Source organism: Calypte anna, chromosome 7, assembly GCF_003957555.1.
Source record: "Calypte anna isolate BGI_N300 chromosome 7, bCalAnn1_v1.p, whole genome shotgun sequence".
In the NCBI taxonomy this organism is placed as follows: domain Eukaryota; kingdom Metazoa; phylum Chordata; class Aves; order Apodiformes; family Trochilidae; genus Calypte; species Calypte anna.
The window spans coordinates 37,478,657-37,495,894 of NC_044253.1; the positions used below are offsets into that span (position 1 = coordinate 37,478,657).

The 17,238-nt window shown below is 41.8% G+C and overlaps 1 protein-coding gene across 1 annotated transcript; it reads left to right on the forward strand.

Moving 5' to 3' along the window:
* Nucleotides 1–2,725: 2,725 nt before the first annotated feature.
* ZC3H15 (zinc finger CCCH-type containing 15) lies at nt 2,726–16,328 on the forward strand. Its single transcript, XM_030454493.1, has 10 exons — nt 2,726–2,977; nt 5,641–5,742; nt 7,989–8,100; nt 9,613–9,765; nt 11,938–12,029; nt 13,125–13,307; nt 13,933–14,079; nt 14,235–14,339; nt 14,566–14,692; nt 15,379–16,328. Exons 1-10 carry the CDS (start codon nt 2,900–2,902, stop codon nt 15,570–15,572), a joined length of 1,293 nt encoding a protein of 430 aa, XP_030310353.1. The 5' UTR covers nt 2,726–2,899; the 3' UTR covers nt 15,573–16,328.
* The last annotated feature ends 910 nt before the right edge of the window (nt 16,329–17,238 follow it).

A 17,238-nucleotide genomic window follows, 5' to 3' on the forward strand; every position in this document is an offset into this window, starting at 1 on the left:
TGAGAGGGGTCACTATTCCCTCCCCTCTCCTGCCCACAGCCTATAGAAAGTCAGGCAGCCCAGCAGCCCATCCCCCTTTCCTCCTGCTCCTTGCTGGGCTGCTGTTCCCCTCTGCTCCTTTCCCAGCAGCTGCCACCTGCTCCTCAGAATCCACATCCATCGGGTGCTGGGAAGAGCCGTGGAGCTCGCTCTTGAGTCGGCCCTGCCACAGGGAGCCCTCAGGCACCCATTGCTGCCAGCATGGAGATGGGGTTGTGTGTCAGCTCAGGGAGCTGTTCCCAGGGGGGAGGAGATCAGCCCTGGCTGAGCCTTCCTGCAGTCCCTGGCTCTGAGGAGGAGTGGAGTGTCCCGGGAAGAAGCGGGGTTGCTGCCTGTCATTGTGGAGCAGGAGATTTAGAGGTAAGAATACCTGTGTTGGTTGGTTGGGGGTTGGAGGTGGAGTGTGCTGGAATTTTTTTCTCCCTCTTCTGTCCCTATTTTCACGAGGAAAAGGCAGCCAGTAGCTTTGCCACGCACACCTGTGATGTTTCAGGTGTCCCAACATCCTGTAATTCTGAGAGGAAAATCTGCAGTGGGATAACATGCTCACTTTGTTGCCCCAGCACCTGTTACAAGGCACCAAAATTCTCACTTTTGTTACTGGAAGAAATGCATTGTTTAACATTAAACCTAGTTTATTCTAAATCTGGTATCCCCACGCAGTCCTATTTGTAGGTAACCTGGGGGTCAGGTTTCTGTCAGCTGGCTGTTCAGTGCATTTCTGTGTCTGATTCAGCTGTGAAAATCACCACCAACAAAAAAAAATCACTTCAGTGAATTTATTATTGATGCATTTCCAGCTCCTATCAACCAATGAAGTGAAATGTCTCAGTGGCCCGTTTGGTAATTGTTTTGCTTCTTTTGCTGAATGTCAACATTGTCACTGATGTCTGTTCCTCATTTCTATCATTTTTTACAGAAAACATTGTCTAATAGCTTTTCAGTTGTCTGAGCCCCTCCACTCTTGCTTCTTCATGCCCTGCAGTCTGCCATCTTAAGTACTCTGTATCTAATGACACAGCCTTGGATCCTCTCTGTACCTTCAGCACAGGCTGGGAGGGGTCCTGGTGGGCACCAAGTTGCTCATGAGACAGCAATGTGTCCTAGGTTCCAAGAAGGAATCTGGTCTCCTGGGCTGTCTTTACAAACAGAACTGCCAGCAGGTGGAGAGAGGTGATCCTTGCCCTCTCCTGGGGACAGGTGAGGGGAGCATTATGTCCAGTTCTGGGCTCCTCAGTGCCAGCCAGCCAGGGACACACGGCAGCAAGTCCCTCAGAGGAGCAGTCAGTTGATGAAGGGAGGGGAGCGTGTCCCAGGAGGGAAGGCTGAGAGAGCTGGGACTGCTCCCTCTGAAAAGAGAAAGCTCAGGGGGGATCCCAAGCTCTCTGAACACCTGACGGGAGGGTCCAGAGCTGTTTGCAGTGGTGGGCAGTGAGAGGACAAGAAGCAATGGGCATGAAGTAACCCACGGGAGGTCCCCTCTGGGCATCAGGAAAGCCTTTTCCCTGTCAGACTCCCAGGCAGACTGTGCAGAGATGTTGCCAAGCTGTCTGAGCACAGCCCCAGAGGGCTCCAGGTGCCCCTGCTGAGCAGAGGCCTGGGCTCACAGCCCCTTCCCCAGGCTGTGGTTCTGTGCAGGGGGTGAGCAGCAGCCCCCAGCACAGCGAGATGGGGCCTGGGACTTTGGGCAGGCTGCAGGGAGCTCAGGCTGCCCTTGGCTGGAGGGGAGCACCTGGTCCTGGAGCTAAAATGAAGCAGCATTCCCTCACACTTGGTATCCTGGGTGCTGGTGGAAGTGAGAGAAAACCTGTCAGTGAGGGTAAAGAAGAGAGCCTACCAATTATGGAAAAAATGGCTAAGTACTCAGGAAGAATTTAGGAATATAGTTAGGTTGTGTAGAAAGAAAATTAGAGAGACAAAGGCACAACTTGAACTGAATCTTGCCACCTCTGTGAAGGATAACAAAAAGTCCTTCTACAGTGTTGGGCCCAGTGCTGTTCAATATCTTCATTGATGATTTAGATGAGGGGATTGAGTCCGTCATCAGCAAATTCACAGATGACACTAAGCTGGGGGGAGGTGTGGATCAGCTGGAAGGCAGGAGGGCTCTGCAGAGGGACCTGGACAGACTGGAGAGTTGGGATGATTCCAATGGGATGAGGTTTAATACGGCCAAGTGCCGGGTCCTGCACTTTGGCCACAGCAACCCCATGGGGAGCTCCAGGCTGGGCACAGAGTGGCTGAGAGCATACAGACAGAAAAGGACCTGGGAGTCTGGATTGCCAGGAAGCTGAACAGGAGCCAGCAGTGTGCCCAGGTGGCCAAGAAGGCCAATGGCATCCTGGGCTGGCTCAGGAACAGCGTGGCCAGCAGGTCCAGGGAAGGGATTCTGCCCCTGTGCTCAGCCCTGGTGAGGCCACAGCTTGAGTCCTGTGTCCAGTTCTGGGCCCCTCATCCTGCCCATCCACCCGCAGCTCACTAAGGGAACCGTCCCCACAGGGAAACCGCTCCCTGACCACCGAACGGCGACTGCCCCAACGCCGGACAGGGATTCCGCAGGGGAGGCCCGAACCCAACACAAGCCCCAGACCCGGTCCCGTGCTGCCCCGTCCGGTTCGGTCCGGTCCGGTGCTCAGCGCTCGCCTCACCGCTGCCCCTCCCCTCAGTGTCGTCAACCGGAGCGCCCGGCGCGCTGCCTGCCGGGAAACAACCGGTTCCTCTCGCGCTGCCAGCGGGATCGGTTTCGCCTCCCTGGTGGCGGCGGAGCCGGAGCCGTCGCCGCCTTGCCCGGCCCGGGCCCGCCAGTCCGCGGCCCTCAGAGCCCCCGAGCCAGAGCCGTGGCCGCTCCGCCCTCTCCGCCATGCCCCCCAAGAAGCAGCAGCAGCCGGCGGGGGGCAGCAAGAAGGCGGACCAGAAGAAGAAGGAGAAGATAATTGAGGTGAGGCGCGTAGGGCCGCGCTAGGCCCCGCGGGCCGCTCCGCTCCGCCCGTCCCGGTTGGGGCCTGCCGCTTCTTTGGGGGGTAACATCTCTCCTTGGGAATCCCACCCCGGGACTCTGCAGCCACGGGCCGCGGTGCTCAGCCCCGGATGCCGCCTCGGCATCCAGCTGAGGAGGCCGGGGAGGTGTGGGAGGGGTAAAGCCCGGGGGTGCGGAGGTGTGGGCAGCCCAGCACGGCGTTCCGGGAGATGCTGGTTCCCTTGGCAGCGTTGCCGAGGTCTGTCACATCGCCCCTGGAGCTCTGCTGGCGGCACCTGAGCTTGTTGGGGCGGGGGCTGGGTTATTCAGCCCGGATGTTTTCATGCCAGAGCTGTCTTGAGGCGGAAAGGTGGATCGAATAAGTGTTTTCTTTCTCCTCTTTAACCCGTCTCCACCTCCGTGTTCTCCTGTGTTTTCCGAGTCCAGCTCTCTGAGGTGTAGGTTGGCATTTTTCACTCGGTTTAACCCACGTCTTTTGCTTTGGATTTTCTTTTGGGGTTTTTTTGGATACAAGTTGGCCTGCGTGGCTGAGGAGGCATTTCCTGGAGTAACAGCTTAATGAATCTTTCACGGAAGTTGAGTGCAAAATAATCTGAAGATTAGTTGGTGATATTTCATATTGTGTTCGAACCTCTGGGACTCAATTCCATGTTAAAATCGAATTTTGAAAAAGCCTGGCAGGCGTGTGTGTGTTACAGGTGTTAGGATGGCCATGCAGATCTCCTGCTATACAAAAAACAAACAAACAAAAAAGCTACACTGAAAGTGCAAGGGGCAGAATAGTTATAAAAGATTAAATGTTTGTCTGCACATGTTGGCATGAAAGACAGCAGCTTTTCAGATGTTCAGGCAGAATGTTTGTGTATTGGGAGTGTTCTTTTAAATCTAGCACTGCAGAATGTTATTGTGATATTCTGTGGAAACATCAGCTTAGAGTGGTTGTTCTTGCTCGTAGTTGGCTTCAGTGTTTATCAAAAGATGCATCGGAAAGATTCATAGAATCATAGAATTGGCTGGGTTGGAAGGGACCTCAGAGAGCATCAAGTCCAACCCTTGATCCACTCCTGCTGCAGTTCCCAGCCCATGGCACTGAGTGCCACATCCAGTCTCTTTTGAAATATCTCCAGACACGGAGAATCCACTACTTCCCTGGGCAGCCCATTCCAATGCTTGATCACCCTCTCCAGAAAGAAATTCTTTCTAATCTCCAACCTAAACCTCCCCTGGCACAACTTGAGACCCTGCCCTCTTGTCTTGCTGAGAGTTGCCTGGGAAAAGAGCCCAACCCCCCCCTGGCTCCAACCTCCTTTCAGGGAGTTGTAGAGAGTGATGAGGTCTCCCCTGAGCCTCCTCTTCTCCAGCCTCAACACCCCCAGCTCCCTCAGCCTCTCCTCATAGGGTCTGTGCTCGAGTCCCTTCACCAGCCTGGTTGCCCTCCTTTGGACCTGCTCCAGCACCTCAATCTCCTTCCTGAACTGAGGGGCAAGGAGAAAATCTTGGATTGATTATTAGCAATGATTTCTATTACATAAAGTACACTGGGTTTATATATTCCCTGTGGTATTTGCCAAGGAAATCAAGCATGTGAATGACCTGTTTTCTTTTCCAAATATTTATTTTGACAATTTACAGACTTTTCAAGTTAGCATAAAGTGTCAGAGGACTGGCTGGTGTTGACAGGGCATAGGTTGTGAATGAAAACAGAATGGCTCTAGAAACTTGGAAGTGTTTATATTGCTTTTATAATCTACTTTTTTTTACTGTTTGTGTTTCCAAAAGTATGTTTGAACTGACATATTATCACAGGATAAACTTCTGTAACTCCTGGAAGGAAAAAAAATGTTATCCAGTCAAAGGCATGGATAGGCTTTCAGTGAAGGTATTTCAGTTACAAAAAGTTATTTATGCTTCAGAAACTCATGTGAAAGTGAGACACTTTTTTTTTTTTTTTTAATGAGATTTTTTAATAGGTTGGGTACAGAAACCTGTCTAACAATAAAACTGGAGAGGGAGAATTGCTCAGGCAGTGAACAGGATAAGTACAAACACCTGCCTGGACTTGACATCAGGGGAAGACTTAGCTTCAAATTAATACAGTTAGAATATGAACAGCCTAAAATACTTGATAATAAAGTGATATGTCAGATGTGGAAATACTAATCTGTTTAATAAACATATAACATTTATTGAAGATAAAGGTAATAACTTATTTCAGGTAGACAGGAAAAACCCCTCACTTTATTTATGGCTATTCAGTCTTCATATTACTGGGGTAGTCACCAAAAGCATCTTGTCCTTTTGCATGGAGAAGCCTGAAAACAATGTGTACATTCCCACTAATATTTGGACTCAAGTAGGTCTGCTGATAAAAGCAATAGCTCACACAAAGTGGGTATGTAAAGCATGTAGAAGGTTTTGAAAAGCAAATTTTAAAGATGATGGGAGGGGTCTAAACATTGTCCATACTATTTCCTTAATTGCTTGTGTAGGTAGAAATAGTCTGATTAGACTATTCATATGTTTAGTCTGTTTAATTGCAAACCTGAGAGGAGTGGCAAGTATGTTCTTTTGTAACAATTGAAACTTATTTGGATTCATATGGCTATATTTCCCTCTTGTTTTAGGACAAAACATTTGGTCTAAAGAATAAAAAAGGTGCGAAACAACAGAAATTTATCAAGGCTGTGACTCACCAGGTTAAATTTGGGCAGCAAAATCCACGCCAGGTAAGCATTTATTCTGCAGTGGTTTCCTACTGTGATCATCTTTCACTGTATGTACAGACTGTCATATAACAATGAAGCAGAAAAAAGTTGATGTTATTTGCCTAACGTGTTGTGAATAGCACAAGTTTAACTGGTAGTCCTTTCCTAAAGCTTGTCTAGCTGAGAATTACTCATGTAAAGGTAGTACTGAGGATGGGGCTTTGTTTTCTGGGGGAAAATAACCAAAACAAAACACAGCAGTTCTACCCCCTCCCCTCCAAACTCAAGGAATAAGGGTGAGGTTTTGTTTGCCTAGTATTCTGATAGTGACATAACTTGTAAAGTATACCTGAAATTAAATTGTAGAAACTTCTTGTCACAAAAGTACAATTGCATGGTATCTTTTTGTCTTTAATTCCCACAGAATCTAAGAAATAATGAATAGTTACTAATAGTTGTTACAAATACTAAAACTGGAATTGAGTGAAGATTAAAGGAAATGTAAGCCCACATGTGTTTTTTTTAATTTATGAAAGTATTTATTATAGTTTAAAGTGGAAAAAATTGTGACAGGTCTGCATCTGTATGGTGAACTGGTCAGAAAAACAGAACTTTTGAGCCACTGTCTACTACTTAGCTCTTTTGTATGGTGAAGTAAAATGTGAGATGACATACAGCATTTAGATTTTACTTTAATCAAAAAGCATGGATTTCATTACAATATAATGATAATAGCAGTGAGCCAGGTCTGTTACTCTTGCAGTGCTAGGGAAGCTGGTTGCTAAGTGTTAGCTCAGCTTCTTGTTCTGTGAATAAGGCTGCAGATAATTTACATTTGCATGAGCTACTTTTATGATGTTGTCATTTGCATTAAGTTCCTTACATAACATGATGAAATAACAGATGTCAATTACAATTTCACTTTTAATGTTGATATTCAGCTTATTAGATCTTGAAGTGAAAAGGACTACTTGATTCCACTTCAAAAACACCAGTCCTGATATTTCTGTATCAAATCCCTGAACCCACCATGTATAGGAAAGCCAGGATAGAAATTGGCCAACCTAAAATAATTTGTTTCTTAAGTGCATATCACTTTTGACTGATGGGTTTTTAGAAGCTCATTTAGACCTGATTATAACCTTTTACCTTGTAAAATAGTTTTCAGGTAGGGTTGTCACTGGGAAAGAAGAAACACTAAAGGAACTTTTTTGTGTGTCCTGAGATAAAAATAGAAAAACTGTCAAGGTTTTATTGGTGGGTTTGGTTGGTTTGTGTTTTGTTTTGGTTTTAAACAAAGGCAAGCTTCATGCTTTTAGAATTGGTAAAACAGGATCATTCTTGAAGTACTGCTTTTTGTGATTGACAGATGTGGGTCTACATAACAGGATTTGTGAACTTTCAGTATGAAAACTGACCACTGACCAAACTGATCAATTCCCCTTACAAAACAATTTGGACTGTTTTTGCCAAATTCACCATAAGACCAGAGCTCTTTTTTTTTTTTAAATACTACACTGTATGTTACCAATTAAATACCCCACATATTTGTTTAACCTTAAGGGTAAGAGTCAAATACTCTAAGGTTTCTCACGTCCTCTTCTCTTTCACCCATCTTCATCCCTCTCTACCACTTTGGTATAACTGCAGGCCTTTTACTAGCTTGTCCCAAAAGGCAAAATCAGGGTGAGGGTGTTTTTTAATATACAAAAGTCTCCTTTTTTTACGTGTGTTTTCCAAAAAGTCCATGGTCCCTAGTACCTTGTCTTATAAACCACTGGTTACCAATGAAACACTGATGTGCTGAATTAATGTAAATTCAGACAAGTAGTGTCCTAAAAGCAGATTCCAGCTTTTATGAACAGATTTCCTGGAATTGCTAGCAGGATACATGAGAGAGAACAAAGCAACACGTAGGGGACTAGGATTTGGCACAACTCTTGAAGTGACTGCATTTAATAGTTGTACTTCTGATGTGTCACAAGAGCAACTACATTCTCTTCCCCTGCTCTCTGAATCTTTGACTTCCACTGTGAAGATGGAATAGAGGTAACTGTGAGCTAAGGGTTCCTCCCAGCAATCTCTCCTGTTTGAAAAGTCGGTACCACTAGATGGCACTGGCCATTTGTGCAAGGGCGGGAATTCTGAGGCATTCAGACATCCCCTTATGAGCTAATTTAGGATAATTTGCCTTTCTAGGGTTCGTGTGAAGTCAATAATGTTATTCTGATTTTATAATAATAACCTTAAATTTGGGGTCATTGTAGGCTGCTCAAACAGAAAGTGAGAAGAAATTAAAAAAAGAAGATAAGAAGAAAGAATTACAAGAATTAAATGAACTCTTCAAGCCTGTGGTTGCTGCACAGAAAATTAGCAAAGGTATGAGTAAATTAATTATCTTCATTTATGTTCTCTTATTCATGCATCTACTTCAGCTGAAAAACAACCCTAAAAATGTCAGTTCTATTTTTTTTTATAAAGTTGATAGCTCTGCCTGCTTACCATGTAGGTTAAAGAAACTTTACCATGTCAGTAATGATCTGATGGTTTTTTAGGAAGGGGTTACTGGATCATTAGGGTATCAGAGACTACACTGATATTCAGAGAAAACTTAGGTTCAAATTGGAACTGTAGAAACTTTCCAGTTATTTCTGTCCCACCTTGAAATTAACAGTAGGACTTTGTTTCAGAAGTATTGTCTTCATCTCAGTTACTGAACAAACCTGTTTTGTGATGTCTAAGAGTCTAAGTCTAAGAGTGTTTCAGACTTGCTGCTATGTTGGAGGAAAAAATGTATATTTAGGGATGAACTAAATGTTGTCAGGTCTTCACTTTATTCATCTTCTGGAATTAATGAAATTATGCATAATATTTTTTTACTAAAGAACTCTGATTTCCATTTATGTTTTTAAATGAGACCTTGTATTTGTTTGTTATGGCATTCAGCAGCAACAAAGGCCAGTTTTCTGTTTATGGTCTGCAGTGGTCAGCTTTCTCCAAATAAAACAGCTCTTGACTTGAGGTTACTTCAGAAAAATAACACTGTCCTAATTTAAGCTTTGTTTTGTATTAAGATTGTAAACAAGGAGAGCTGTATTACCTCAAGTTCTTTGGGGATCCACTCAGAGTTTAAAAACTAAATATTTATTTAAGATTTTACACAGGTGTTGCTGTGCATTCCCCTAGTCACTGGTGTTTTGCACCAAAGGTAAAACTTAAGCTTAAAATCTTAATGAATATTACAAGTATTTCTCATTTACTTGTCTCATGATACATTTCTACCTGACTTCATTTCTTTTCTCACTTTCTAATGGTCAAATACTTATTTTAGTGGGATGATATTTACTAAACTGTAGTTAGGGTGACTGAGTAGTTTGATACTATCACAACAGTTGCTTATTTTAGGGGGCTATGGGCAGCCATCTTATTTCTGTTATTAAAGAAAGTGGTGTGAATGAGTGTAGGTTACATTATAATAATATGTTCTGCTTTGTTGTTGATCTGCCAAAGAAAGGCTGACATCCACAAGATTATTTCTTGTGTATTAGGCAAAAATAGCTTATTGTATGGGGAAGAAGTTGCAGAATGATATCTCATTATAAATTAATGAATAATATACTCAGGCACACAATTGTCAATAGTTATTTAAATAGTCAAGTGCCAGTTTTGATGTTTAATGCAGATATCATGCTGTACAAATATGACTCACTCAGGACAGAGGAGTATTTACTTGTGATGAACTTCAGATAAAATAACTTTGATTTTTAAAAACCTATTGTCATTGTTTGAAGATCCTAAATGTCATGTGATTCTAGACATTGTTCTCAGAATTTACAATACACAGCTTGTGCTTAAAAATAGTATTAAAATATAAAAACTTTTTTCGCTCAGGTGCTGACCCCAAATCCGTAGTCTGTGCTTTCTTCAAGCAAGGACAATGCACTAAAGGAGACAAGTGCAAATTTTCTCATGATTTGTCTTTGGAAAGGAAGTGTGAAAAACGAAGTGTCTACATTGATGCAAGAGATGAAGACCTTGAAAAAGGTAAGAGTACTGCTAGAAAATGACTACTAAACTATTTTGATTCTGAAAGTGGATTTTTCAACTTGAGTCATCTTGTGTTGTGGTTATGATTCTGAAGAGCCTGGTCAAAGGCAGGCAACCCATACCATCATGGTCCAAATTATGAGCAACAGTGAAACTTTAAAGTGTGCTCACAAAATATTCTTTGGACCCTCTGTAGAAAAAGTAGTATGATGTAATGGTATTGGATGGTGGGTTTTAAGTTGTGCTGTGTAACATTGTCATACAAGTAGCAGGTTGAACAGTATCTGGTCTTTTTTAAAGCTGCTGGAACTTGCTATGTGAACTGGAAGTGGAAAAGGAGAAGTGGAAGAAGCTGTCAGGCCACAGCTTGGACAGGAGCACCCTGTGCTGGGTTAGGAACTGGCTGGAGGGCCGGGCCCAGAGAGTGGTGCTGAACGGGGCTGCATCAAAATGGCGGCCGTGGTGTCCAAAATGGTGGCTGTGGTGTCCCCCAGGGATCAGTGTTGGGCCCAGTTCTGTTCAATATCTTTATTGATGATTCAGATGAGGGGATTGAGTCCATCATCAGCAAATTCACAGATGACACCAAGATGGGAGGAAGTGTGGACCAACTGGAAGGCAGGAGGGCTCTGCAGAGGGACCTGGACAGACTGGAGAGTTGGGCTGATTCCAACGGGATGAGGTTCAACACGGCCAAGTGCCGGGTCCTGCACTTTGGCCACAACAACCCCATGGGGAGCTCCAGGCTGGGGACAGAGTGGTTGGAGAGCAGCCAGGCAGAAAGGGACCTGGGAGTCTGCATTGACAGGAAGCTGAACAGGAGCCAGCAGTGTGCCCAGGTGGCCAAGAAGGCCAATGGCATCCTGGGCTGGCTCAGGAACAGCGTGGCCAGCAGGTCCAGGGAGGTGATTCTTCCCCTGTGCTCAGCTCTGGTGAGGCCACACTTCGAGTACTGTGTCCAGTTCTGGGCCCCTCAGTTTAAGAAGGATGTAGAGGTCCTGGAACAGGTCCAAAGGAGGGCAACCAGGCTGGTGAAGGGACTTGAGCACAGACCCTATGAGGAGAGGCTGAGAGAGCTGGGGCTGTTCAGCCTGAAGAAGAGGAGGCTCAGGGGAGACCTCATTGCTGTCTACAACTCCCTGAAAGGAGGCTGTAGCGAGGTGGGAACTGGACTCTTTTCACAGACGACCTTCAACAAGACAAGAGGACACAGTCTTAAGTTGTGCCAGGGGAGGTTTAGGTTAGATATTAGAAAGAATTTCTTCACGGAGAGGGTGATTAGGCTATGGAATGGACTGCCCGGTGAGGTGGTAGATTCTCCGTCCCTGGAGACATTTAAAAAGAGACTGGATGTGGCACTCAGTGCCATGGTCTAGCAACTGCTCCGGTGGGTCAAGGGTTGGACTAGATGATCTCTGAGGTCCCTTCCAACCCGGCTAATTCTATGATTCTATGATTCTATGAATGAGCAACCATAGCTGCCTTCCAGAATTAGTGTTTGCCCAGATTGCACAGTTCTAGAGTTCAGGATACTTGGGAATATTTTCTGTGACTTTCCTGTTCACAAATCATGTTAGCCAAGTCATCTGGATTTTACTTTTACTTAGCAGAGGTTAGAGATTTTATAGTCTATTAAAATAATTCTTTTGGTTTTCCACAATTCATCATGTCTTGGTGTTTATTTGAATTTTGGCCTCTGTCATCCTAAATGAGTATGGTAGAATCCCATACATTCACCTTTGGTAATCTTGCTGCTCTTGATGGTGCCTTCTTTTAACTTCAACACAGAAATTTTTGGTATTATCTCTTTCAATCTTCAAGTTTCATTATCTGTATTTCTGGACTCCAATCTTTTCTTTTATTCACTCATCTTCCTTCTTTTCCCTTGCCAATACATGGTAGTGTATAGGTGGAACGATGCATTGTTTTAGTCTTTAACTAAAAGGCTGCATGCATGGCAAAATACAAATTTGTGCAGCTTTTGAGGAAATTGGCTGGTGAGCAGCACAGGAGAGTTGGAAAACTTAGTAATAAAGGACTGATTTTATTTGACATTCTGTAAACCAACTGAAATGTAAGAATTGCATACTAAAACTGATATTAGGGACAAAAAGCAACTTGACAGCATTTTTTAATATATGGAATTGTTGTGAAACTGGGTTTTTTTAGATACAATGGATAACTGGGATGAGAAGAAGCTTGAAGAAGTGGTGAACAAGAAGCATGGTGAGGCGGAAAAGAAAAAACCCAAAACTCAAATAGTATGTTTTTTTTGTTTGGTTTTTTTTTTCCCTCTCAAATGAGCTGTAGTAGAGAGAGTTAGTTGCAGACTGGTATTAGATGTGTTTGTTGTTATTTAAAGATTCCAAATGGAATACTGTGACAATATTGTGAGTGTGCAGTTGGGCTGATAGTACTTCTAATAATGTATTTGAAAAAAAAAAAACAAACCACAAACCCCACCCCAGGGCTCTTTCAGTCATTATGAGGTGGTTTTTTTTCAGGTAAAATATAAGTGGATAGCAGATGAAATGATTTCAAAATAGAAATGCTAAAGGAGTCAGTAATATATTTGGTGCCTCCTCCTTGCTTAGACAATTGAAGGATTTTGATGCCTTAGGTCTGTCATCTCCCCCCAGGACTGCCATATATGTTGGCTTCTTCATGTACTGGGTGACATAAACATAAATTTAAATATTCTCCTGAAAGTTGAAATTTACTGAGTGAGTCATTTGTAGTTCCTAACCTCTAACTTCATGGCTGTTCTTTAGCTTGTGCACTAAATGATATATCCTAATCCTTCCAAAGTGTTTTGCCTAGCTTTCAATAACAAATAATTAAGTATTCTTTTAATACTGCCTGAATTTGCAAAATCTAAACTTTGACATAGCTAAGTGTGAATTAGGAATTTCTTGTTAAAAGTTTCAGAATGGCACCTTTACCTCAGGATCTTGAGCTGGAAGGTTTAACAGCTGAGGCAACATCAGTTTATGTTGATGAAAAATACCTTGTTGTTGTTGCTGCTGTTGAGGAGGAAGAGAGAAACTTGCCAGGATGCTTTTAGATGTGCAGTTGGGTTTACACCAGTATGCAGTTGCCAGTCTTCTGAGTCATCCTGGGTTTTTTGTAGTGGGATTATGTTAAAGGACAAAAGCTGTTGACTGCATGAGTTTTAGATAATTAGTTGCTCTGCTTCTGCCTGCTTTTTTAGTATTAATACATTTCGAATATTTAATCTGGTTTGATCACAGATGTCTTGGAGTTACTGTAGTTCTGACATGTAGTAGCTATAAATGTTGTATAAATTGCTGTGGGTGAAAAGAGAATGCAGTGCTAACAACCATTGTTTCACACAGGTCTGCAAATACTTCCTTGATGCTATTGAGAACAACAAATATGGATGGTTTTGGGTCTGCCCAGGTGGAGGAGACAACTGCATGTATCGCCATGCCCTCCCTCCAGGTTTTGTATTAAAAAAAGACAAAAAGAAGGAGGAAAAGCAAGATGAAATTTCTCTAGAAGATCTAATAGAAAAAGAGGTAAAGTTGCCAAACAGGTACCTTTTGGTGGTGTTTGTTTCTGTTACTCTGAAGAGACAGTTGAAAATAATTAATAATTTAAAATGTTTTATACCTGTATGAGCTAGGGTGAAAGATGCTTCATATTTGATTCATGTATTTGTTTAGAAACTACCTAGTGAACAGATTAAACTAGAGCTGCATACTTTGTGCATCTAGTCCTTTTTAAGGAGGCTTCTTGCTGCTTTTTTTTCCTTTGTTAAAACTGTTTGTGGGCCTGTCTCTCTTGCTTAACTGTGTAAGGAAGTAGCAGCACCAAGAGAATGGGGCCTTCTGAAGGTGTTAACATTTTCTCTTCTTATTTCTGTCACCACTGCCTGGCAGTATTACTTTGAGGAGAAGCTGAGCTGTTATTGTTAGTTTCTTTCCTCTTCCACTTTTCTTAAGTTCTGTGTCAGCTTAGATTACCAACTGGAAAATCATGTGTGGAGTTTAAGTTGGTGGTGTGTGTTTAACAGTGGTGAGAATGAAAGGGGAAGTAGAAAGCAATGTTTTCAATTAGTTTCTGGAAAAGGGTATTAAATCCCTAATTTATTACAGCCCGTGGAAACCATTTCTAACATTAATCAGTCTTTTTACTTGACAGCGTGCTGCCTTAGGACCAAATGTTACCAAAATTACTCTAGAGTGTTTTATTGCCTGGAAGAGAAGAAAAAGACAGGAAAAAATTGATAAGGCTGAGCAAGATATGGAAAGGAGGAAAGCAGATTTTAAAGCTGGCAAAGCTTTGGTGGTACGTTCTACTCTCCCATTATTAATGCAAGGCATAAGAGTAAATAATTTTTTTTAATAAGGTAGCTGACTTGGAATTGCTTTGCATTTTGTTTTCTTTTTAACAGCAGTATAAATTCTATCAAGTGATAAATTAGTTTCTTTTTCTGTGGATAGATCAGTGGGCGTGAAGTATTTGAGTTCCGACCTGAGTTGGTTGATGCAGATGATGAAGAAGCAGATGACACTCAGTACGTTCAAGGAACAGGAGAAGATGATGAGGTAAACAACAGTATCAAATCAAATGTTTCAAGCTAAAATGAAGTTTGAAAACTTGAGAGCTCTTCGAGTGCAACTAATAAGCTGGGTTCTTAGGTTAACTCTGTTACAGTGTATTTTGTCAAAATCTTTGTGTTGTACAGAAAATTAAAAAAAAAAGACTTTCTACAAAGCTTGCAGAAGTAAGAATTTATGTAATTCATGCAGAGCATGTTTGTTTATTTTTCAGATGGAAGACCCTGTGTGCATCAATGATGTAGATTTGAACCAGTATGTCCCCAAGGCTGTAGATGAGACTGGTATTACTGTGGCGAGCCCTGAGCGATTCAGCATGTACACTTCTGTAGAAAAAGATGGTAAGTTCATTGTTTAGGCCTCCAATAGGGGATTGAATCCATTAGGGCTTCCCAAAAGTTAGATAGGAAAGAATTAATTGAGCTGCTGAAGGGAAGTATTTGTTCAGAAAGGGTGAGGGAGTGAAATTGTTGTCTATATATATAGTAACTGAAGTAGCAGTAAATGCTATGGGCATTTATTTACTTAAATTCAAGTTTTTAAGTAAGTGTTTATGGCCACTTGAAGTAAATCCTAAGGTGTTTGTTTTAGCAGGCTCCCTTTTTTTTTTTTCCCCCAAAACATCAACAAATATCCAAGCTTTTCTTGATATTTGCTAGCTCTAGCATAAGTTAGCTTGTAACTTCTTAGAGCAAAGTCTTGATCTTGGTGCACATGTAGAATGCAGGCTATGGTCTTGAAGAGCCTGAGTCTTTCAAGTACAGACATTAAGTAGAAGCAGTTCATTAAGTATGACCCAGTTATGAAAATGGGAGTTTGAGTTATTTTTTCCAACCTGTGTTAATAACTGATGGTCCAAGTCTGCATATTAATCAGGAACATATAATATAACCAATATAAGTCTGCCTGCAGAGATTTGAAATAACTTTTTAAGTTTCAAAACTTTAGAGCTTGTTCAGTATAACTGTGAGTTAGTGATGAAGAAATTTGTAATGCTGAAATGGGTAAAAATTATTTTTATTTTCAGATAATAAATTAAGTGAAGCTTCTGGTGGTGATGTAAACAGCAGTGAGCAAAATGACTTAGAGGAAGATAATGATGAAGATGGGGAGCTGGAAAATGGAGTAATCGATGCAGTTCCAGTTGATGAAAATCTTTTTACTGGAGAGGACTTGGATGAACTAGAAGAAGAACTAAACACTCTTGATCTAGAAGAATGAATTAAAAAGCTCAAGTGAGAAATTGTATCTATGTGACAAAGTGAAAACTGACTATGTTTTTTCTCCTTTTTGAATAGAATTCTTAAACAGGAAGTTTATGATTACCCAGCTGATTCTGATGGCCATGTCAACAATATTTTCCTTCAGTCTCACCTACTCTGATCTTGACTGTGCTCACAGTAAAACACTCAGAGTTAGTTCAGAATTACCCAACAGCTGAATTTGCAGAAAATGAGATGATAACTTTCCACTAAAAGTAGGAAGTGTAACTGCTTTGCTGGTATGCAGGTGTAAGTGGGCAGTTTGATACCAGGTACAGTATAAAAATCAAAGTTACACCTTCTTCACCAGAACTGCAGTTTTATTTGTGATTGTATTGATTTCAGAACTGCCTGAAGTGTGTTCAAGCAGTGTACTCTAATGGAGCTGATGCAGATTATTCTTCCTTAGGTGGTGATTAGCTTTATTTGATGGGCTGGATTCTGGAGATTGTGAACTGATACATCATACAGTACAATATGGTGCCCTCTGTTCAACATGTTTTGAACACCGCCTTTTGCCAACAAAACTGTAAATAAAAACTATCAAACTTTAAAATAACTTGTGTTGATTTTTCTCTGTTAAGTTGTCATACTGAACTCTTAATAACTTCATTTTCCTAATACAATGATAAGCATTAATCTCTCCTGTCATAATGATGTTGGCTTCAATTAAATTAGGGCTGACTGCAATTAAAATTTGGTTTTATACACTTCATGCAGCAGCTTTTTTTTTCCCCATTATTCTTCCCTCCTACCTATCCATTAACTGATTTAATACATGCTATGTAGCTTATTACTGTGTGAAGTTCTTTCTTTCCCTGCTGTGTTTTGTATATTAGCAAAGACTTCAAGCTCTTCAAAGCAGGGACATGTTGCAGTCTAAAAAATGCCTGTCCTGGCTTTTGTGTTCTAGAACTTAACACAAAGTTGGGCAGGAGTTGCCTCGATGCAGAGCAGCGTTGTACCCTTTTTAAAATCCACCAAATCCCTTCCAGAAAGACTTCTCAGTAGTGGTGCTTTTCCAAGGGGGCTGTAGGTTGTGTCCCCTTGCCATAATACTAATAGTATCTGCAGCAGCATTCCTATACTAATGATACTGTTTCTATTGACTTTTTTTTTTTTTCCTAAAGCTTTTAAATTATTACTTAAATGCCATTAGAATTTGTGGTGGTGTTAGTGAGCATTCTCAAACTGCTTTTGGATGGTGATATTAGCTTTAATGGTTATTTCTGACACTGCTCAATTGACTCTTGTATCCTGAGTGCTATTTCCAAAGGAGCTGAGCTAGCCTCTTTTTTTGGGATCTTTGTGAAATTTTTCTCCTGTAGGAACAAGCAGCAGTGTTTGGGAGAAAGAGGCCTACTGAAACTGACTTCTAAATGTAAGTGTTTAAGGAGAAATTGCAATATCAGATATAAATATTTATTTATGGAGATTTTGCTCCTATGGCCATAAATAAAGAGTGCTGACAGATTATTTTATTAATCTGGCCAGCAACAGGACACCTGGGTGTCAGGACACTAAGAATGCAATTCCTATTTGAATGTATATTGCATAATTTTTCAAAGTTGTATATTTTAAATGGGAATAAAATTAATCATTATTAAGGGTCACAATGGCTTTTT